Below are 17,508 nucleotides of genomic sequence, written 5' to 3'. Positions count from 1 at the left end.
ACTGTAGACCGCATGTTTCAGTTCTACCCAACCCCCTGACATGGTCTTGGTTTACCCCCCCCCCCTTTTTTTTCTACTTTTCGGTTCCTTGAATACTCCAAATTGGCTCCCATCCGGAGGACTCTGTGTGAGCACAACTGGCACCTGGAATAGTCTCCAAACCTTGCGCAGCTGCCTCCATCTTGTCTTTCAGCTCCCAGGTTCCACATCACCTCCTCTTAAGAGGATTTTCTTTTTTCTTTTAAAAAGTTTATTTATTTATTTGAAAGGCAGAGAGAAAGAGAGAGAGAGAGAAAAAGAGAGGGAGGGATGGAGGGAGGGAGGGAGGGAAGGAGAGAGAGAAGGAGAAGGAGAGAGAGAGAAAGAAATCTTCCATCCATTGGTTCACTTCCCAGATGGCTACAACAGCCAGGGTTGGGCCAGGTTGAAGTCAGGAGTCAGGAACTCCATCTGGGTCTCCCATGTGAGTGGGAGGGCTTCAAACACATGGGTCATCCTCCACTGCTTTCCCAGCTGCATTAGCAGGAAGCTGCATTGCAAGTGGAGCAGCCAGAACTTGAACTAGCATTCCAACAGGGGATGCCAACATTGCAAGCGATGGCTTAACCTACTTGGCCACAATGCTGGCCTCTCAGGAGGCTTGTGCTGACCACAACTCTTGAATTACTTTCCAGTCACTTCCAATCACATCCCTGTAGCACTGCCATCAGCACACTTATCATTAGGAGACATTTGCTAGTTGTCTACCTGAGTGTAACTGGTGAGTCCCAGGAGAGCAGATGCTCTGTCTGCCTTGCTAATTAGTGTCCTCAGAGCACAGAAAAGAAGGTGGGTCAGTGCAGGTGCAATGACTTTACTGAATGAGGGGACACATGAACATAAATATTCTGGAAAAGTGATGATTCCATTGAGCTAAAAAAAAAAAACCCGCTAATTTCTACAAATTTCAAAAGTAATCAGGTTGATCAGTGCTAAGTCTAAATATTTGAAGTATAGACTAAAATGAAATACATGCTAGGAGAAACTAAAAATGGCAAGCAAGTAAAGGTCTACATGGTAGGTAGGCAGAGAAGGGATTCAGCTGGTAGCAGGTGGGCTTAAAATAAACAAGCAACACTCTTGATTGCAGTGCTCATTTTCTAAAAGGCATTGCTGGTATCTTCCAGTATTTTCTGAAGCATCTTCCCCCTGAAATCCTTCATCACAATCACCAACTACATTCAATTATGTCTCCAAGAGAGGGGGATGTGTAAAGGCACACACCAATTTTCTTCATATTTTCTCACCTTTTCATGCCAATAGGTTTTGTTTGAACGCTCCTGGAGGCACCCTTCACATACAGTGCGATGTGAGTAGTGCCCTCTGGGGCTGTGCAATATGGCAGCCTTGAAAAGAGAGGATACCAGGCCCAGTGTGGCAGCACATATCCGGCCATATAGGCATCTTTATTTGGGAGACTTTTCCACAGTAAAATATTTTGACAAGAAAAGTTAATGCTATGTACAATTAATTCTTAATAACTGAAATGACATTTGGCCTAATGGTAGCACTCTCAGGGTCCCTTCCACCTACTGGTGCTCCCAGACCTGTTGGCTCCAGGTTTCCTCTGCTACTTGCCTTCTCCTGGGAGAAAGGCAATGACCATCAGTCAGGCAATTTGATTAGGAACTTCTTCTCGGTAGAGCACCTAAGATACTACTTAGAAAAAACAACCTGGATTGGGGTAAAGCCACTATCTACTAGTCAGGGTAATGATGACTTCCAAATAACAGACTGTTATATAGGAGACAGGCTTCAATGCCTTGTTTTTTGGGGTCAATAATAAGGCTACTGGTAACAATGGAGACACCAACTAGGATGGCCAAATCTGAGGAATACAGGCGCACTGTCAATGCCAATGAGGCTTGAGAGATGGGATGGAATCAGTAAAGTACCATTTAGTTGAGTTGCTGGACTGCAATTCAGTTTTACAATCCTATCACAGTCTACTCTAAAGAAACTTACCAACTTTTACCTCTAGGTGGCAGCAACCATCTTCCATTCTTAACATGGTTGCCTTTGGCCTTTGTTTCCTACCTCTAATACAATTTCATACTTCCTTGTTTTTCCCAAATACATACTTCATGGCCTGTGCAGTTTGGGGGAGATTACTCCTTACACAGTAAGGAGTCAGTATGTTCTTTAGTTGATCTACAGGGTTCTTCAAAGAGTATAAAATAGTTCAGGTTTAAAGTGAAAAATAATATAAAGATATTTTCTTCATACCTACACATTACAAATGCTAAGAAAAGCAATGTTTATTTTTTTCTTAAAGATGTTTCATGAAAAAAAAAAAAGGCAATGAGAAGAGGAATGGGAAAACACAAGGAACTGGAGAAATTTCCACTTTACAATAATATTAATATACTCCTATAGGTGAATGGAATTATTGCTTTTCTACAGGATGAGACCTAACGTGTCCACTTCTAAAGGCATTCCAAATATACTGAGGACAGAAGAGAAGGGTGAATGTTACACAAAAATGGTAATAGAGAGTTGCCCTTTGCTTTATCTGGTTGTCACAGAAACTACCGCAAACATCGGCATCTATATTCTAACTAGCTATCATTTCAGCTCAGATCTAACACACGCCCCTTCTGGAGCACGTATTTACCTAATATATTGAACCACAGTCCTACCTGAATATACCCACAGGCTCAAGATTCTAGACTGTTGGAGTTAAGAAAGGCCCAAAGGACTTGAAGTAAGTTAGTGCCTCATTTGAGGCTGTAGTAAATGCTGGGCATGCCAATGAATCACCCAGGTGGTAGTAAGAGATTGTTTTTATGTGAAGTTTAAATGTGACTCTGGGCTAACACCTAGGGTTTATGAAGTCCTTTCTTTCAAGGTGATACTGAGAAGAGTATGATGATCTTTTGGGCACTCTTTCCAGAACCTAATTGGAATAGTTTGGGTCAGACATCATTCATACACTCACTTAAGAGAAATGCTAACATGCAGAAAGCATTAGGACTAATTAGTGTGACCAAGTTTATATGAGGTTCCAAGCTTTTAGAGACAAGTGTTATGCATTTCATAGAGGATTCCCATTTTGTTGTTGTTGGTGGTGGTGGTGTTGTTACATATCATCACAATAACTACATACGTTTTGTTTTCAAGGCCAGATTTTTAAATACATGATTAGAAATAGGATCTCTAGAGAAAGGAAGGTTCAAGGTAACGAGACGCAAGCAAATAAACTTTCAAGGAGAATAGAAATATCTGAACTATAAATATCCTTTGTATGTTTTGGCCATTCAAGAACTGTGAAGAAGATCTGAGGCAGCTACTTACTTTAGTTAGTAGTGACGGAGTACCTTTGTCATTCAAAGCATGAGAGATTTTGCCCTCAAAGAAAAGAACCCGGAAGTTCATGGTCCTGGAAGAGCTACTACCCTTAATGACAGCTTCTAGTTCACTTAATGGCAGGGCAATCTGATGGTGTTCATTTATGAAGAGTATTCTTGCCCATCACTTGTTGGTATGAACACCTCCTTTTCCTTGATTGTTAACCAAGGCACTTTGCCTTTCTTGGCACAGCCTGGGACCAATCACACTTGGTCACATCCTGGCTTCCACTGGTGTCTTCTTGAGGAGGCGACTAGAAGACCAGGAGGTGAGGGGCTCCAGGCTTGTACCTGCTTATCAGACTGCTCTGGGTATAGTCCTGCTTCCTGTTTCCTAGGGCCCGGCCCATTTGTGATTTTCTTTGACTCTGTAACCTCTATCGTGTCCTTCTGAAAAATTATCTTTTGCTGAAGGGAGCCAGATTCTGTTAGTTTCCATGACTTCCAACTAAAGAACCCCATCAAGTGAAGGAAAACATAGGGGTAGATAATGGCTGCAAGTACACAGGAGGTTCTAGCAGGGACCTCAGACCTCCAGACACTTTTTAGTTGTGAATTTGTGAAAACTGGCTGTTACCAAACCCCAAGTGAGACTGGGATGCTTTCAATGTGGGGCCAGTGTTGAGGCATAGCAGGTAAAGCTGCTGCCTGTAGCACCAGCATCTTGTATGTGCATTGGTTTGTGTCCTGGCTGTTCTACTTTTGATCCAGCTCCCTATTAATGACTGGGAAAAGCAGTGGAAGATGGTCCAGGTGTTTGGTCACCTGCCATCCATGTGCGAAATTGGAAGATGCTCCTGGCTTTGGCCTGGCCCAGTCCTGGCCATGGCAGCCTTTTGGGGAGTGAACCAGCTGAAGGAAGATCCCTCTCACTCTCTCTGTGCAACTCTTTCAAACAAATAAATAAATCTTTAAAGATAAAATAAAAATAAATGCTTTAAATGTGACATACTACCTATTGTACTCACAAAATTGATTAAAAGGTATTAACTATGAAGTTATTGGTCTAACCTTGAATAATCTAGTGCTATGCCACAAAATGTAATACACAGTCAGTTTTAAGGAAATTACTACGCAACCTCATGAAAAACTAGTGACCACTGAGAAACCTCTCAATAAGCTGAGGATAGATTTTATTTTAAAATTGATAGTTCATCACTTCAAAAAGTTCATTAACAAAAGTTATGATTCCTTTGGTGCAAAAAAAATTTTTAGGGGTCAGCGCCGTGGCTCACTTGGTTAATCCTCCACCTGTGGCGCCAGCATCCCATATGGGTGCCGAGTTCTAGTCCTGGGTGTTCCTCTTCCAGTCCAGCTCTCTGCTGTGGCCCAGGAGTGCAGTGGAGGATGGTCCAAGTGCTTGGGTCCCTGCACCCGCATGGGAGACCGGGAGGAAGCTCCTGGATTCAGATCGGCGCAGTGCCGGCCGTAGCGGCCATTTCGGGGGTGAACCAACAGAAGGAAGACCTTTCTCTCTGTTTCTCTCTCTCTCTCTCTCTCTCTCTCTCTCACTGTCTGTAACTCTATCAAATAAAAAAAATAAGTAAAAAATAAAATAAAAATAAAAAATTTTTTAACAACATGTATTTTTCCATGAACTTTTTGAAGATCCCCTTGAATACAGAGAGAAATCTCTGTAGCTAGAGAGATGACGTTACAGATTATGACCAACAGATGAAAACCAAGACAAAACTGCTGACACACTGAATGTGCTTGCAGAGAACACCTGAAGATTTACTATCCCAAATGGTATTCTCAGCCTATTCATCAATACATTAGTATTTTTGAGTTGGTTCCAATTTTAGTCATTAGTCTTTCAATTACATATGTTGAAGACAGCTACGATTTATAATTTACAGCCAATTTTTTTTAACCCAAATGCACCTACAGAAAGAGTAAGAAAGAATGTAGCTTCTCTAGATATATGCAAGATCCTCATTTTAATTTGGTATGTTAATTATAACATTCCGGGTACTGGGGCTCTCATATATAGATTCGTATTCATATATATTCAAATTAGAACATGGTTTTTTTCCTTCTTATTCATTAATGACTCCCATATCCCCTTGTTCTTCACGTTTCATTACAACAACATGGCCATTATTTTAAAGTTCTACATCGGAACAAGTTTAACAGGGAGAGAACAGTAACAGAATAAGCCACATTACACAGCTTAAAACTCTGTCAGAAGCAATGGCTTATGCAGCCTTCTCACAGGAAATCACGATCCTAGATTTACCATATAAAACCAACCTAAAAAAATGATTACATATGAAAAATATGCTTTGAATCCCAGAATTACAAACAAGCCACTTTGAAGGATCAACTAGGACCTTTCCATCACACTGGAATCATTTAATAAGATAGATGTTTGATGACATGATAGCAGCACATCATGGCACCACTGGCCACAGTGCTGGGAAGGCGCCAGGCAGGCATCCGTGCACAGGATGCTGACAAGTCCTGGAGGCTCCCAGCTCACGGGTTCTAAACAATGCTCCACAGGAAGAGCTGCACATCGGCACAAACATAATACCAAGGCTTCATAAAGCTCCTGGGAGATTTGCTGTATCTCTTACCTGCATTTTTCCATGAGCCTTTTGAAGCCCTCTGTACAGAACGAGCATCCCTAACCCAAAAATCCAAAATCTGAAATGTTCAGAAATAAAAGTCGCAAATTTCAGGGTATTTAAGATTTCAGACTATTCTAGATTTCAGATTTTTTGGATTATGGAAACTCAGTTGGTACAGTCGATAACAAATATTATAAAACCTGAAAGATTCCGAATCTGAAACACGTCTGGTCTCATGTATTTTGGACAAGGGATACTCATCCTGTGCTTGGATACTCTTGAGTAGAGACATTGATGAGAAGGTGACTGTAGTCACTGAAGAATTTAATTGCTGACTCTACAATTATTAAATTCAAAAAATATGTGAATTCATCACCCTGGAAAGGCTGTTAATGTGCTTCAGTATGTCTACAGAGACCTTGCAAACAGGTTCATGGTTACATCAACTGTGACCCAGTTTCTGAATCTGTTACTGAACATGAGAGAGAGAGAGCACTTTCAATCCAAACCTAAGGGCAACCTCCTGTTACTGATTTGCTAACACCCAACACAAATGGATGAAAAACCCCATGAAGGCCAGGCATTCTGAGCAGTGGAATTTTCACATATAAAGTTGACACATAACATCCTAATTTTTTGCTCTGTAAGTCGAGAAGCAAGACAGTGGCAGACACTGGTAATTCAAAGAACACAATCAATATTATCCATAAATAACGAGTCTGTGAGGATCTGCAAGATGATAAGTTGACATTTTGGCCAGGAGTGCAGCAACATCTTCATTAAACCTCTCCTATTTCTCCTGCTCTCTCATCACATCAATCTAACAGGAGTTTCCCAGGCAAAAGCCATCTGCTTAGCTTGTAATGAATTAAACATCCATCCTATTGCATCTTTTGCATTTCTGTTGCCTCTCCATCTAGGGAGTCACCTGCCACTGGGTGGAATGATTCCTGGACAGGTGTGCAGAGGCTTGGATATATGCCTAGGTTTGACATGTAACATTTTGTCTGGGGTGAGGGGACTCCACTTCTATACACGTAAAGTGTGGAGATTGAGTTGATTTATGATTCCTACATTTCTTTTCCTGCTCTGAAATTCATAATTTGGAAATGCTCTGTGCTTTTGTAGAGGGCTGGGTCTACCTCAGCTTTCTGAGAGATTTCCAACATCAATAACTTCAGCACTTTCCTCTATTAAGGAAAAAGGTTTAAGCAAGAAGGAATGTTCTTATTTTTATGAAAAAATTCATACTAGTTATATATCCCCAGAAAAAGATTCCATGAAGTCATGTCTAACATTTGTAACTGTATGTAGGTAAATATTTAAGTTCACTGCAGCACTGTGTACCCAACACTAAGCCTTCGAAGTGTGAAAGGGTGCCACAAATTTTATTCCCATCCAAATGTGAAATGTGATTCACAGCCACAATGCACCATAATCTGCACAGAAACTCTTCAAACTGGGACCTTTTTGCGCACATAGCTACATGAAACCCCAGTCATGTCGGTAAGACATAAATTACAATTGAGACTAATGGTAACAGCATCCAGTTGGCTAAAGAAAATGACTTCTATTTTACTGATGACAATTTTTACTAATAATGCTCTATTTTCTGTCGTTGTATAAATAGCCCCTAAATTCTTTATTATGCGATGCTTACTACCCCTGTTGTATAGCAGCTCCTGACAGATGTTTTACATACAATCGCTACCACCACCATCACCGAACAAGCATACATGGGTAAGTCCTTTCGAGCTTTAGGAATGACGCAGGGTGAAGTACAAAGTCGAGAGAAGGGAAGAAAGGCGCAGGCAGTGAAAGAAGAGTTCACACAAATGGGCATGTTTTCATTACAGGCACACTGATTCTGAACATTTTTGGACCCTAAATCAACTTCAATGTTTGGTTCACAGATGTTTCTCACTATACCCTTTCCTGTTCTGCTCCGACCTCATTATACCCCCAAACAGTCTCAACGTGGGTTGGAAATAACCACTCTCCAGTGGATGTGAAATCAGAATGGCTAGAAGCAATAAGATCTGCAAAGAACAAAACTGTATCTTCACATTCAACTCTCTAAACAGGAGAAAAGAGAGGCAAATGCTCTAAGAAAGATACATAGTCATGAAATGTAGCAGAACGCCATCCTTAAAACGTGCCACTTTGGTGTAAGACTTTCTACGAGTTGAAAGCAACTACAAAGCAGCAGACACAAGAAAAACCCTCTACCTTCTCCCCATCTATGAAGGGCAAGGTGGCTCTGAATGACTGGAGAAACCTCTCCTATCAGCCCAGAGATGGCACCATGGGAACCTATACAACGAATCCTACTAACCAGGACTTATCTCCCATAGCTTCCCCATATATCTCCCTTCCTACAATCTGCTCCTCTTAAAGTTCAACGTCTCTTCCCTATAGTCATTTCTTCAAAAGAATTACTGTTCTTTTGTTAAGAAGCTATATAAGCCCAAGTTCTAATCACTTCTGCAAGTTGCTTAATTCTAGGTGTTTGTCTATAAAATGTACATGCTGAACTTCTTTTTACTTTTCTCTTGTCAATATTTCTTTTATGCCTCTAATTTGCAGGGCTCCAGCCAAGAACCTAAGGTGGGTAGGAGAAAAAGATTTTTTTTCCTCCCCACCAACTGTTATTGTAGAGAAGAACGGGTGATTATCTTCACTTAGGGTCAATGGTGAAGAAAAGAGGAGAGGCCTGATGCATGAGATACAGAATGAATTTGTCACGGCTGTACCCTAAAGGCTTCCTAAAATCAGCAAATATTCCTTGAGTGTGGTGGCACTGGGAGGAGAGACATTCCAATGAACAGAGTTTATGTCTGGCCTGCACTGCCACCTTTGATTAGTTAAATAATAACTGTGTTGTGCAATGGTCTGGTAATTTTTTTATTGCGGTGCTAATACTCCCTGCAAGAAGTTCCTACTGTATTTCTTTATCCCTTTTTAAATATTTATTTATTTATTTGAAAGGCACAGTTACAGAGAGGAAGAGAGAGAGCTAGCGAGTAAGTGAGCTGGTTCATTTCTGAAATGGCCACAATAGCCAGGGGTTGCCCAGGCTGAAGCCAGGAACCTGGCATTCCACCCAGGTCTCCCATGTAGGTGGCATTTGGGCCACCTTCCACTACCTTCCCAGGTGCACCAGCAGGGAGCTGGATCAGAAGCACAGCAGCCAAGACTTGCACCAGTGGTCAATATGGGATGCTGGTGTCACAGGTGGTGGCTTTATTTGCTGCACTGCAATGCCAGCCAGAAAGATGCCACTTTTCATACCAACATGATGCAAAGAAAAACACTACTTACAATTTTAAACCATTTTTACAATGCAAAACACTGATTTGATAGTGAAAGTCAGCATTGACTTTCATGATTTATCAATTCTCATGCATTACCAATGAAAAACTTAAATGTGTAAGTTCAAGCCTTTCCATCTTTTACTGAACTTAAATTGCTTATTGAATGAACAATATTTTTTAACTGGAGCATTTGCTAACCCAAGTTCACAGAAACACTGTTCCTAACTATCATATATAGTGTTTGTGGATCTAACAGAAGCCGGAGCCAAGCTAGTTGCACTGGACATCTAATTCTATAAAATGAACCCCAACTATCACTTTCCCTTTCTCCCTGTTGCTAGTATGAATATTGAAACTTTCTGTATTTTCACAGCCAATATTTCACAAAGAAGTAACAAGCGTTTATCCCTTCATGAGATGGAGATGCTGGGTGATTCACGCGCCTTTTCCCAGCCTGGTGATTTGATGGTATTTACATAAGGGATGATTCCAGGCAGTATATATTATAGATATTCTAGCTAACTCATGACCAAATAGAGTTCACTTATTAAATCCATGTGTGCTCCTACTGCAGTTAATTTAGAAATGTCTCTAGGTCTTTTATGTGTATTTCAGTCTATAACAGAAATACACGCTCAACTCTGCTCTTCCTACTAATTCTAGGTCTTTCACTCCAAAGCTTTCTTGTCTGGAATGGATTATCTGACAAGCCTTCTTCCTTCCCATTTTTACCCTCCCATGCTCCTCTCAAACTGGTCTCAAATAGAGTTGGAAACTTAGAATAAACACATCTCCTTAAAGCACTATCCACATTGTATTATCTGTGTGCTTATCTTGTACCATGCATGTGCGCACCATTAATACACACACTCAGGGAGGAAATGACAGCACTAGGGCTTAAGGCGTGCCCCCCCTCCCCCTTACACACACACACACACACACACACTCACTCTCTCTCTCTCTCTCTAAGACAGCTAGCCCCTTGAGAATAGAAACAGTGCTTTATTTATCTTTCTAAACTAGTGTGTTTTTTTTTTTTTTTGATAGTGCCTGAGACTGTAAATTAATGTTGCTGAATAAATAAGAGTTTTCTCAAGGCTGGTAGTAAAAATCCTTTTTGTTTTTCATGGCTTACTTCTTTAGAGATAAAAGCGGTTTAAACTCACTAGCCAAATAACATGCTATGAATTATGTAGGAACAAGTTATCATTACTCCAGCCATCCAGAAAGGAAAATGGAAGCAAAAATGCTGTACTTGCCCACTGCTTCACATGTAGCCATTGAGAATCAAGTTGTAGCACCTGGATCTAACGATGGACAACTGCGTACTGGACGCACTAGCTCTATGCTCACTGGAGCACCTCATCGTCTATAGATGGAATGAACTTTCTGTAGTACAATATGCCCTGCACTGAGAAAGAATAGGAATTTCATGTGGTCGAGAATGGATCTGTGTTCTCCCTTTCCTTCTGTGTAGTGACCCCGGCTTTCCAGGTTTCACAGGGGACAACAGGCTTTAGCAATTGTGAGAGGCCAGGAAGGATGCCCCAGCTTTTAGGCAGTGTATACGCACAGGGCTGCATCCTCTGTGCTCCACTTTTCCCTCGGTGAAAAAGAAAAGCATAATATTTAACAACATCACGGAGCTATTGTGAGGGTTAATTAGATTTAATGGGGGAAGGGAGGTGAGCTGATTAGGCACCATTCAAATTCAAAGTGTCATTATTTTGTGTCTAAAAATAATCCTGATTTAGGAATAAAATTAATTTGGAAGCCCAATCTTTGGTAATCATCTTCTCATACTTAAAAAAAAAAAAAAAAGCCACAGCTTCTAATCAAAATCCCATTCCAAGCACAAGTCAAGGAAATAAAACAGAGATCTGTGAATTTCCATTCATTTTTTAATAAAGCACACATTTCAATTTTTTCTATTCTATTTATTCCTTTCTTCATTTTTTCTTTTTAATGATGCATTAGCTCTTGAAATGTTAATTTTGTGGAATGGAGTAACATAAAAAAATACAGACTTTAAGACTACACTAATTTTATTTTGTTTCACATGATACATTTGTGAAACAAAGTTATCCCATTAAAGATTAAAGAATCGGTATTTTATGGTTGAAGTAACCTTTTAGGTTGTTTTGGTAAGTCCTTTTCTGCGATCTCACCCAAGAAATAAAGATTTTTTTTATAAAGAGTTGTTTTTTATTTATTTGAAAGGTAGAGTTACAAAGAGGGAGGGAGAGGCAGAGAGAGACCTTCCATTCTCTGGTTCACTCCCCAAATGGCCAAAGCCAGGAGCCTGGAACTTCTTCTGGGTCTCCCACCTGGGTATAGTGGCCCAAGCATGTGGGCCACCTTCTGCTGCTTTTCCTGTTGCATTAGCAGGGAGCTGGATGGGAAGTGGAGCAGCTGGGCACCCATATGGGATGCTGTCATCAAACTGGTGGCTTAACCAGCCAGCCCCCAAAGAAGATCTTAACATCTCTCAAAACAACAAACCAAAACCCCAAGGTATTTAAGGCTAATGCCAGGAAAACAAATCACCTAAATAGTAACCATCAAAATTAATAAAATGGATTAAGTGTGGAAATCTTAAGATGCTGCAGTTGGAAGGGAGCTGTTTGGCATGGTGGTTAGGACACTGATCAAGATGCCGGCATTCCACATCAGAGTGTCTGGTTTTGTGTCCCTGCTCCACTTCTGATCCAGCTTCCTGCTAATGCATCTGGGAGGCCGCAGATGACGGCACAAATACTTGGGTGCCTGCACCACATGGCAGACTCCATTTGAGTTCCTGCCTCCTGGCTTTGACTTTGCCCAGCCCCTGCTGATGTGGGCATTTGGAGAACAATCCAAGCGATGGAAGATCTCTGTCTCTCTGCCTTTCCAATAAATAACTAAATATTTTTTTTTACAGCTTAAATTTGTGTCAGAAAAATCTAGGTGGTTGGCTAAACCTCACTCAGAGGTTTATCATGTCCTAGATCAAGGAAATATTCTTTAAAAGACAACCATTGATAATCTTGGAAAATTGGCTCATATCTGCTAGAAAAAAATGTTGGTTCCTGGTGGGCGAAGAGTTTTGGCTAGAAAGGAACTCTATTGAGACCAGCACCATGGCGCAGTAGGTTAATCCTCCACCTGAGGCACTGGCATCCCAAATGGGTGCTGGTTCAGGTCCTGGCTGCTCCTCTTCCAGTCCAGCTCTCTGCTGTGGCCCGGGAAGGCAGTGGAGGATGGCCCAAGTGCCTGGGCCCTGCACCCACATGGGAGACCAGGAAGAAGCACCTGGCTCCTGGCTTCAGATTGGCACAGCTCGGACATTTGGGAAGTGAACCAACAGAAGGAAGATCTTTCTCTCCATCTCTCCCTCTCACTGTCAGTAACTCTACCTCTCAAATAAATAAATAAATAAAATATTTTTAAAAAAAGAAAGTAACTCTATCACATTGCTTTAGAACTTTCAGAGGAAACAGATACTACCTGTGCGATTTGCAGAAGTGCAGTGTCTACAGAGAAGCAAGTTTCATTCTGTTGATTTGAACACAGGTCTATTAAAATTTCCCATGAGACTTGCATATACTCATTACTTAAAAACAGTCATAACTGTACACTCACCAAGCAAACTTCTGATTATTCATTCGATTTCCCCGGACCCTTGATACTGGGGATGGATGTACCCTGTAGGTAGATAAGAGACATCTGGTCATTGGAAAAGCATATTCCTGTTCCTAAGTGAATAAAAAAGGCAAAAAAAAAAAAAAAAAAACACCCCACAAAACAAACAAAAAAATAGAAAACAAAACAAAACACCCTGGTATTCTTGTTTCCAGACCATCGCTTTTAGATTTGCTTGATCACCTTAGCAAATGGATGCAGTTAAATCCCCCTGCAGAGATAGAGATAGAGAGATAGAGAGATAGAGAGAGAGAGAGAGAGATCTTCCATCTGCTGGTTTCCTCCCCAAATGGCCCAAGGGCTGGAGCTGGGCTGATCCAAAACCAGGAGCCAGGAGCTTCTTCTGGGTCACCCCTTGGGTGTAGGAGCCCAAGGACCTCTTCTGGTGTTTTCCCAGAAACATTCATGGGGAGCTGGGACTTGAACTGATGCCCACATGGGAAGACTGTGACTCAGGCAGTGGCTTGACCCACTACACTGAAACACCAGCCCCTCTTCACCAAAGGTTTGGGGCTGGTGTTGTTGTGTAGCAGGTTAATCAGTCACCTGCAATGCCAGCATCTTGTACGGGTGCTGGTTCGTATCCTGGCTGCCCCACTTCCAATCTAGCTCCCTGCTACTGTACCTGGGGAAGCAGCAGCAGATGGTCCAAGTGCTTGGGCCCCTACACCCACATGGGAGACCTGGAAGATGCATCTGGCCCCTGGCCTTGACCTGGTCCAACCCTGACCATGGGGGTGGGGTAATCTGGGGAGTGAACCAGAGGATGGTATATCTCTCTGTCTCTCCCTCTATGTCTATAACTCTGCCTTTCAAATAAATAAATAAATCTGAAAAGAAATAACAAAGGTTTGTCATAATGTTCACTATGAGGGCTCCCATAAGCTGGCCCAAAAGTTTCATAAACTGATGCATGCATTTGGTCCAGCAGTTCCTGAAGACCTAATGCCTGCCAGACACAGGGGGAGGTACATGTTAGGAAAGACATGACACATGCCCTCAATGAGCCCAGTACCAGTCCCTAAAAGGGGGTACACAGAGACAGCCTAAGCGCCCACTTCTTCAGTCACCATCTGGATTTAAAGCCCTAGGACAGTCATTCCAGCCAGGTGTCCAGGAACAGATTTTGTGGCAATGGGGGAGGAAGCAAGGGTGAACAGTTACCTCTAGGAGAGAGGCAGTCTACAAGTGACTCCCCCAGCCTGGCTTTGGGAGAAACAAAAGCAGTTCACCACTTTAGCCAGACAGAGGAAGACTTGTGAAGAATACATTTGTTTCACAAGCTTCCAGACTGGAAATAGCTGGCAGTGTCCAGGAAATGCAGCTCTCCTCCAATCGGGGACCAACCGCTGAGCCTCCACCTCCTTGTGAGTCAGCCGTGGGCAAAACCATGCGCCCTTCGTCCTGCTTCCTGGCAGCCCACTTCCGGCTCCGGTCCACCTGTCCTCAGCTCTCCGAGCTCGGAGGGGCTTTAGCTTGAGCTATCCTCACTCTTTAGGCATCAAACCTGACTCTTCTTTACAAAGCCAGAAAGCAAGCAAGCAGGCACCTGAATAGGACTGGTCTGAAAGCCCAGGTAGAACCAACAGCTCCCAGGTTCACAGGAAGCTCAGCTCTCCATAGGTGCTTAGCAAGGGGAAATGATTCCAGAAACTGATACTACAGTGGCAGCCCCTCCGAAGGGCCAACCACTGTCTTCCCCTACACCCGGAACCAGACTGCGCTTTGCACCCCCACGGGCTTATTTCTGCCAACATCCCTTATTAACATTCTTTTCCTCACAGCCTTTCTCAATGGCTTCTGCAGCTGAGCCGCTCAGCACAGATTTTCTGCTCGGCATGGGGGAGGGGGTGTTAATTATGCGGGAAGATGGAGAGAGGCCAGACAGCCCCTCTGGTGAACTGTCTCATTCAAGCACGGCCCACTTCCTGCTGTTCTGCAGCTACAAGGATCACCTGTTGGTCTTGGCACGCAGCCAAACTGGGGCCTAGCGGAAGGGACAGACTCAGCTAGAAATGCAAGCCAGTCCCCCAAACTGGGGGAGAGAGAGGAAAACCATGCCATAAAAATGCATAAGAATTGCACACAAAAGGCAGCAATACTAATTTCCCCCCCTTCTCTTCTCCCTGTCTGCCTAAACTATAATCCTTCAAATGGGTATCAGAAGGAAAAAACAAATCCCCCTGCAGTTAAAGCCCCTGGACCCAAGGGAAAACAGAGGAAATCCTCCTAAACTTTTCTCTACACCCTCACCGGGGGATCAGAATCCTAAATAAAATTGTCAGGAGTAATCAGCCCCAAATACTCACAGTTCGCTAATTCACTCTATTATCCTTTAAATGCTTATCTCTTTTATTGCCTCCTCCTTAACCCTGGCCGCAGAAAGTATTTCTTTTCATCATGACAATCCCACCAGGAGAAGTCTGATGACAGACATATTCTCTTATTGATGCTATTTACTGCATACATCAGGGGAGAAAAATGGGCCTCTTTCATCTATAATTACAATATTCTCTAGGTATTTATATCTTTTAGGAAAATTTCATTGCTCCATAGATCAAATACTACAACTGGATAATATCTCAATGGTTTAGCAGTCTCGGGCAGATAACTAACTCCGTGGAAGTCTTAGGAAAAGAATTTCTGGTTTTCTATGGAGGACCAGATAATTTAAGCTTTCTTATTTGAAAAAGGAAAATCGGAAGAGCTTTAACCTCCCCCCCCCCCGCAAAGGGAGTACAATGGTAACTTGGAGCTTACTTCACCCAATAAAGCAGGCCACAGGCTTGTACTTCAGCTGTCCCTTAAAATTCATTTCTTCAAAAGGCTGTGCAGTGTTTGTATGAGCTCAGTTTTTAAACTGTGCCACGTTTGGCCACTGCCTGCTGTCTTTCCACAGACAGCAGCCAGGCAGGTAGCAAAGTCAAAACCCCAGTAGGAGAAACCACCACCTAATCTGCATGTCATACATTATTCATGACCTCCTGATTCCTGCACCTGCATCTAGGCAGGAAGCTTGCAGGGAGTGTTCATTATTCTTCTCTTAGCCTCACACAGGCTCCATTACTGCTAAGCCACTTTGTTCTGTAACTAAGGGTTTCAGGCCTTCATACTAACTGCTGGATATAGAAAGAAAAAAAAAATACATCAGGCTGAAGAAAAGGGCAATCTTGGTTGTTATGTAACAAGTATTGAAAACTACAATGTGGTCTTCTGAGACTGACAGTTTATGTGAGATGAAAATGCTCACATTTGCTGATTTACATTATACAGAGAACAAGGAAGTTAAACCATTAAGGCCATGTATACCAATTGTTCTATTTATATACACTTACTCATCTGAGGCAGACTGCAGGTTTATAATTTTACCAACGCAGGGTTTAATTTAGCTTTTCTGTGCAGCATGCGAGAAAATTTTAGATGTCTTAATACAAAAATGACTCTTCCTTTTTTGGGTGTAAGCACCCAAGAACCAAACCCTCCAGGCTTGTATCTAAATGATTAGTTGATCTAAAGAAAAGGATCACTTTGCTTCTCAATGATCTAATCAGTCTACCTGGATGGCAGATGGCTAGAGGTACGGTGTGAAAGCTGGATCCCCAACACCACGGAAAGACCACTCCTGAGCTGCTGGAGGGCCCTAATCCCACTTCTTTACTATTTGCACCCCAGAAAAATTGTGACAATGGCAGTGCAATCTTATCACCCAAGTGGAATTTGGATGAAGTGGTTAACAGTGCAGACTCTCCCCAGCCTGCCTGGGACTGAATTCCTGTTCCACCATTTACCAACAATGTTATTTTCAGGCAAGTTACTTAACCTCTGTCTACCTCAGCTGCCCCATCTGTACAGACAGAGGGGATTGTGGTGCCCACCTCCTAGGGCTGTGAGATTTAAATGAGTTTGTCAGGCAGGTAAGTAGACATGAATGAATGGGGAGGGGCCCCAAGACCCTCCTCCAGAGGTGAAACCAAGGACCTGGCTATCCACACAGGTGCTACCCAAGACCACCCACTCTGATTTAACTTGTGGTTGAAGTATCCTGATAAAATGTGAACTCGGCAAAACCAGAAAAGTCTACTTGATAGCCACATGCACAGGGATCCCAATGTTACCCAATTTCCAGATGTCAATCACAAATGTCATAAGGTCATGGCCGCATCATTCGTCAACACCCTTAGGCTTTAGGGATGAAAATTCCCAACTGGGAATAAAAGGTGCCACATGCTCTCTCCTTTGGCCCATTCTACCTTTGGAATGCACTTTAATAAACTTTGCTTTCCTATTCCTAGGTTCATCTCACTAAACTGTACTTCATTACTCCACTGGCGAAAAAGAATCAAGGCAAGCAAGCCCCCACAGGTGACAAGTGTATTAGCTATGGAATGTTTAGCACAGTGCTGAGAACCCAGGAGGCAGTAGTGGCTGTTAGCTATGACCACAAGCAGTGCAGGGCAGACAGGAAGGGATGGGCGTGTGGAAGATCCTAAAGCAGTTCTACAAAGTCTGTAGTCTTACAAAGTAGGTTAAATGACTTTACCAAGAGAAATCAAC

The 17,508-nt window shown here is 42.4% G+C and overlaps 1 protein-coding gene across 10 annotated transcripts in view; it reads right to left on the bottom strand.

Annotated features, from left to right (window-relative positions):
- KLF12 (KLF transcription factor 12) overlaps positions 1-17,508 on the bottom strand; it is a 519,070-nt gene that overhangs the window by 83,858 nt on the left and 417,704 nt on the right. For all 10 annotated transcript variants that reach the window (XM_070048724.1, XM_070048722.1, XM_070048719.1 and 7 more), the window contains one exon: positions 12,895-12,957. In XM_070048724.1, the coding sequence (XP_069904825.1) occupies positions 12,895-12,957 (63 nt within the window). The remainder of the gene's footprint in view (positions 1-12,894; positions 12,958-17,508) is intronic.

The sequence above is a fragment of the Oryctolagus cuniculus genome, chromosome 9, assembly GCF_964237555.1.
Source record: "Oryctolagus cuniculus chromosome 9, mOryCun1.1, whole genome shotgun sequence".
Lineage (NCBI taxonomy): Eukaryota > Metazoa > Chordata > Mammalia > Lagomorpha > Leporidae > Oryctolagus > Oryctolagus cuniculus.
Note: the sequence above shows the minus strand (reverse complement) of the source record. Positions and strands in the feature narration are given on the sequence as shown.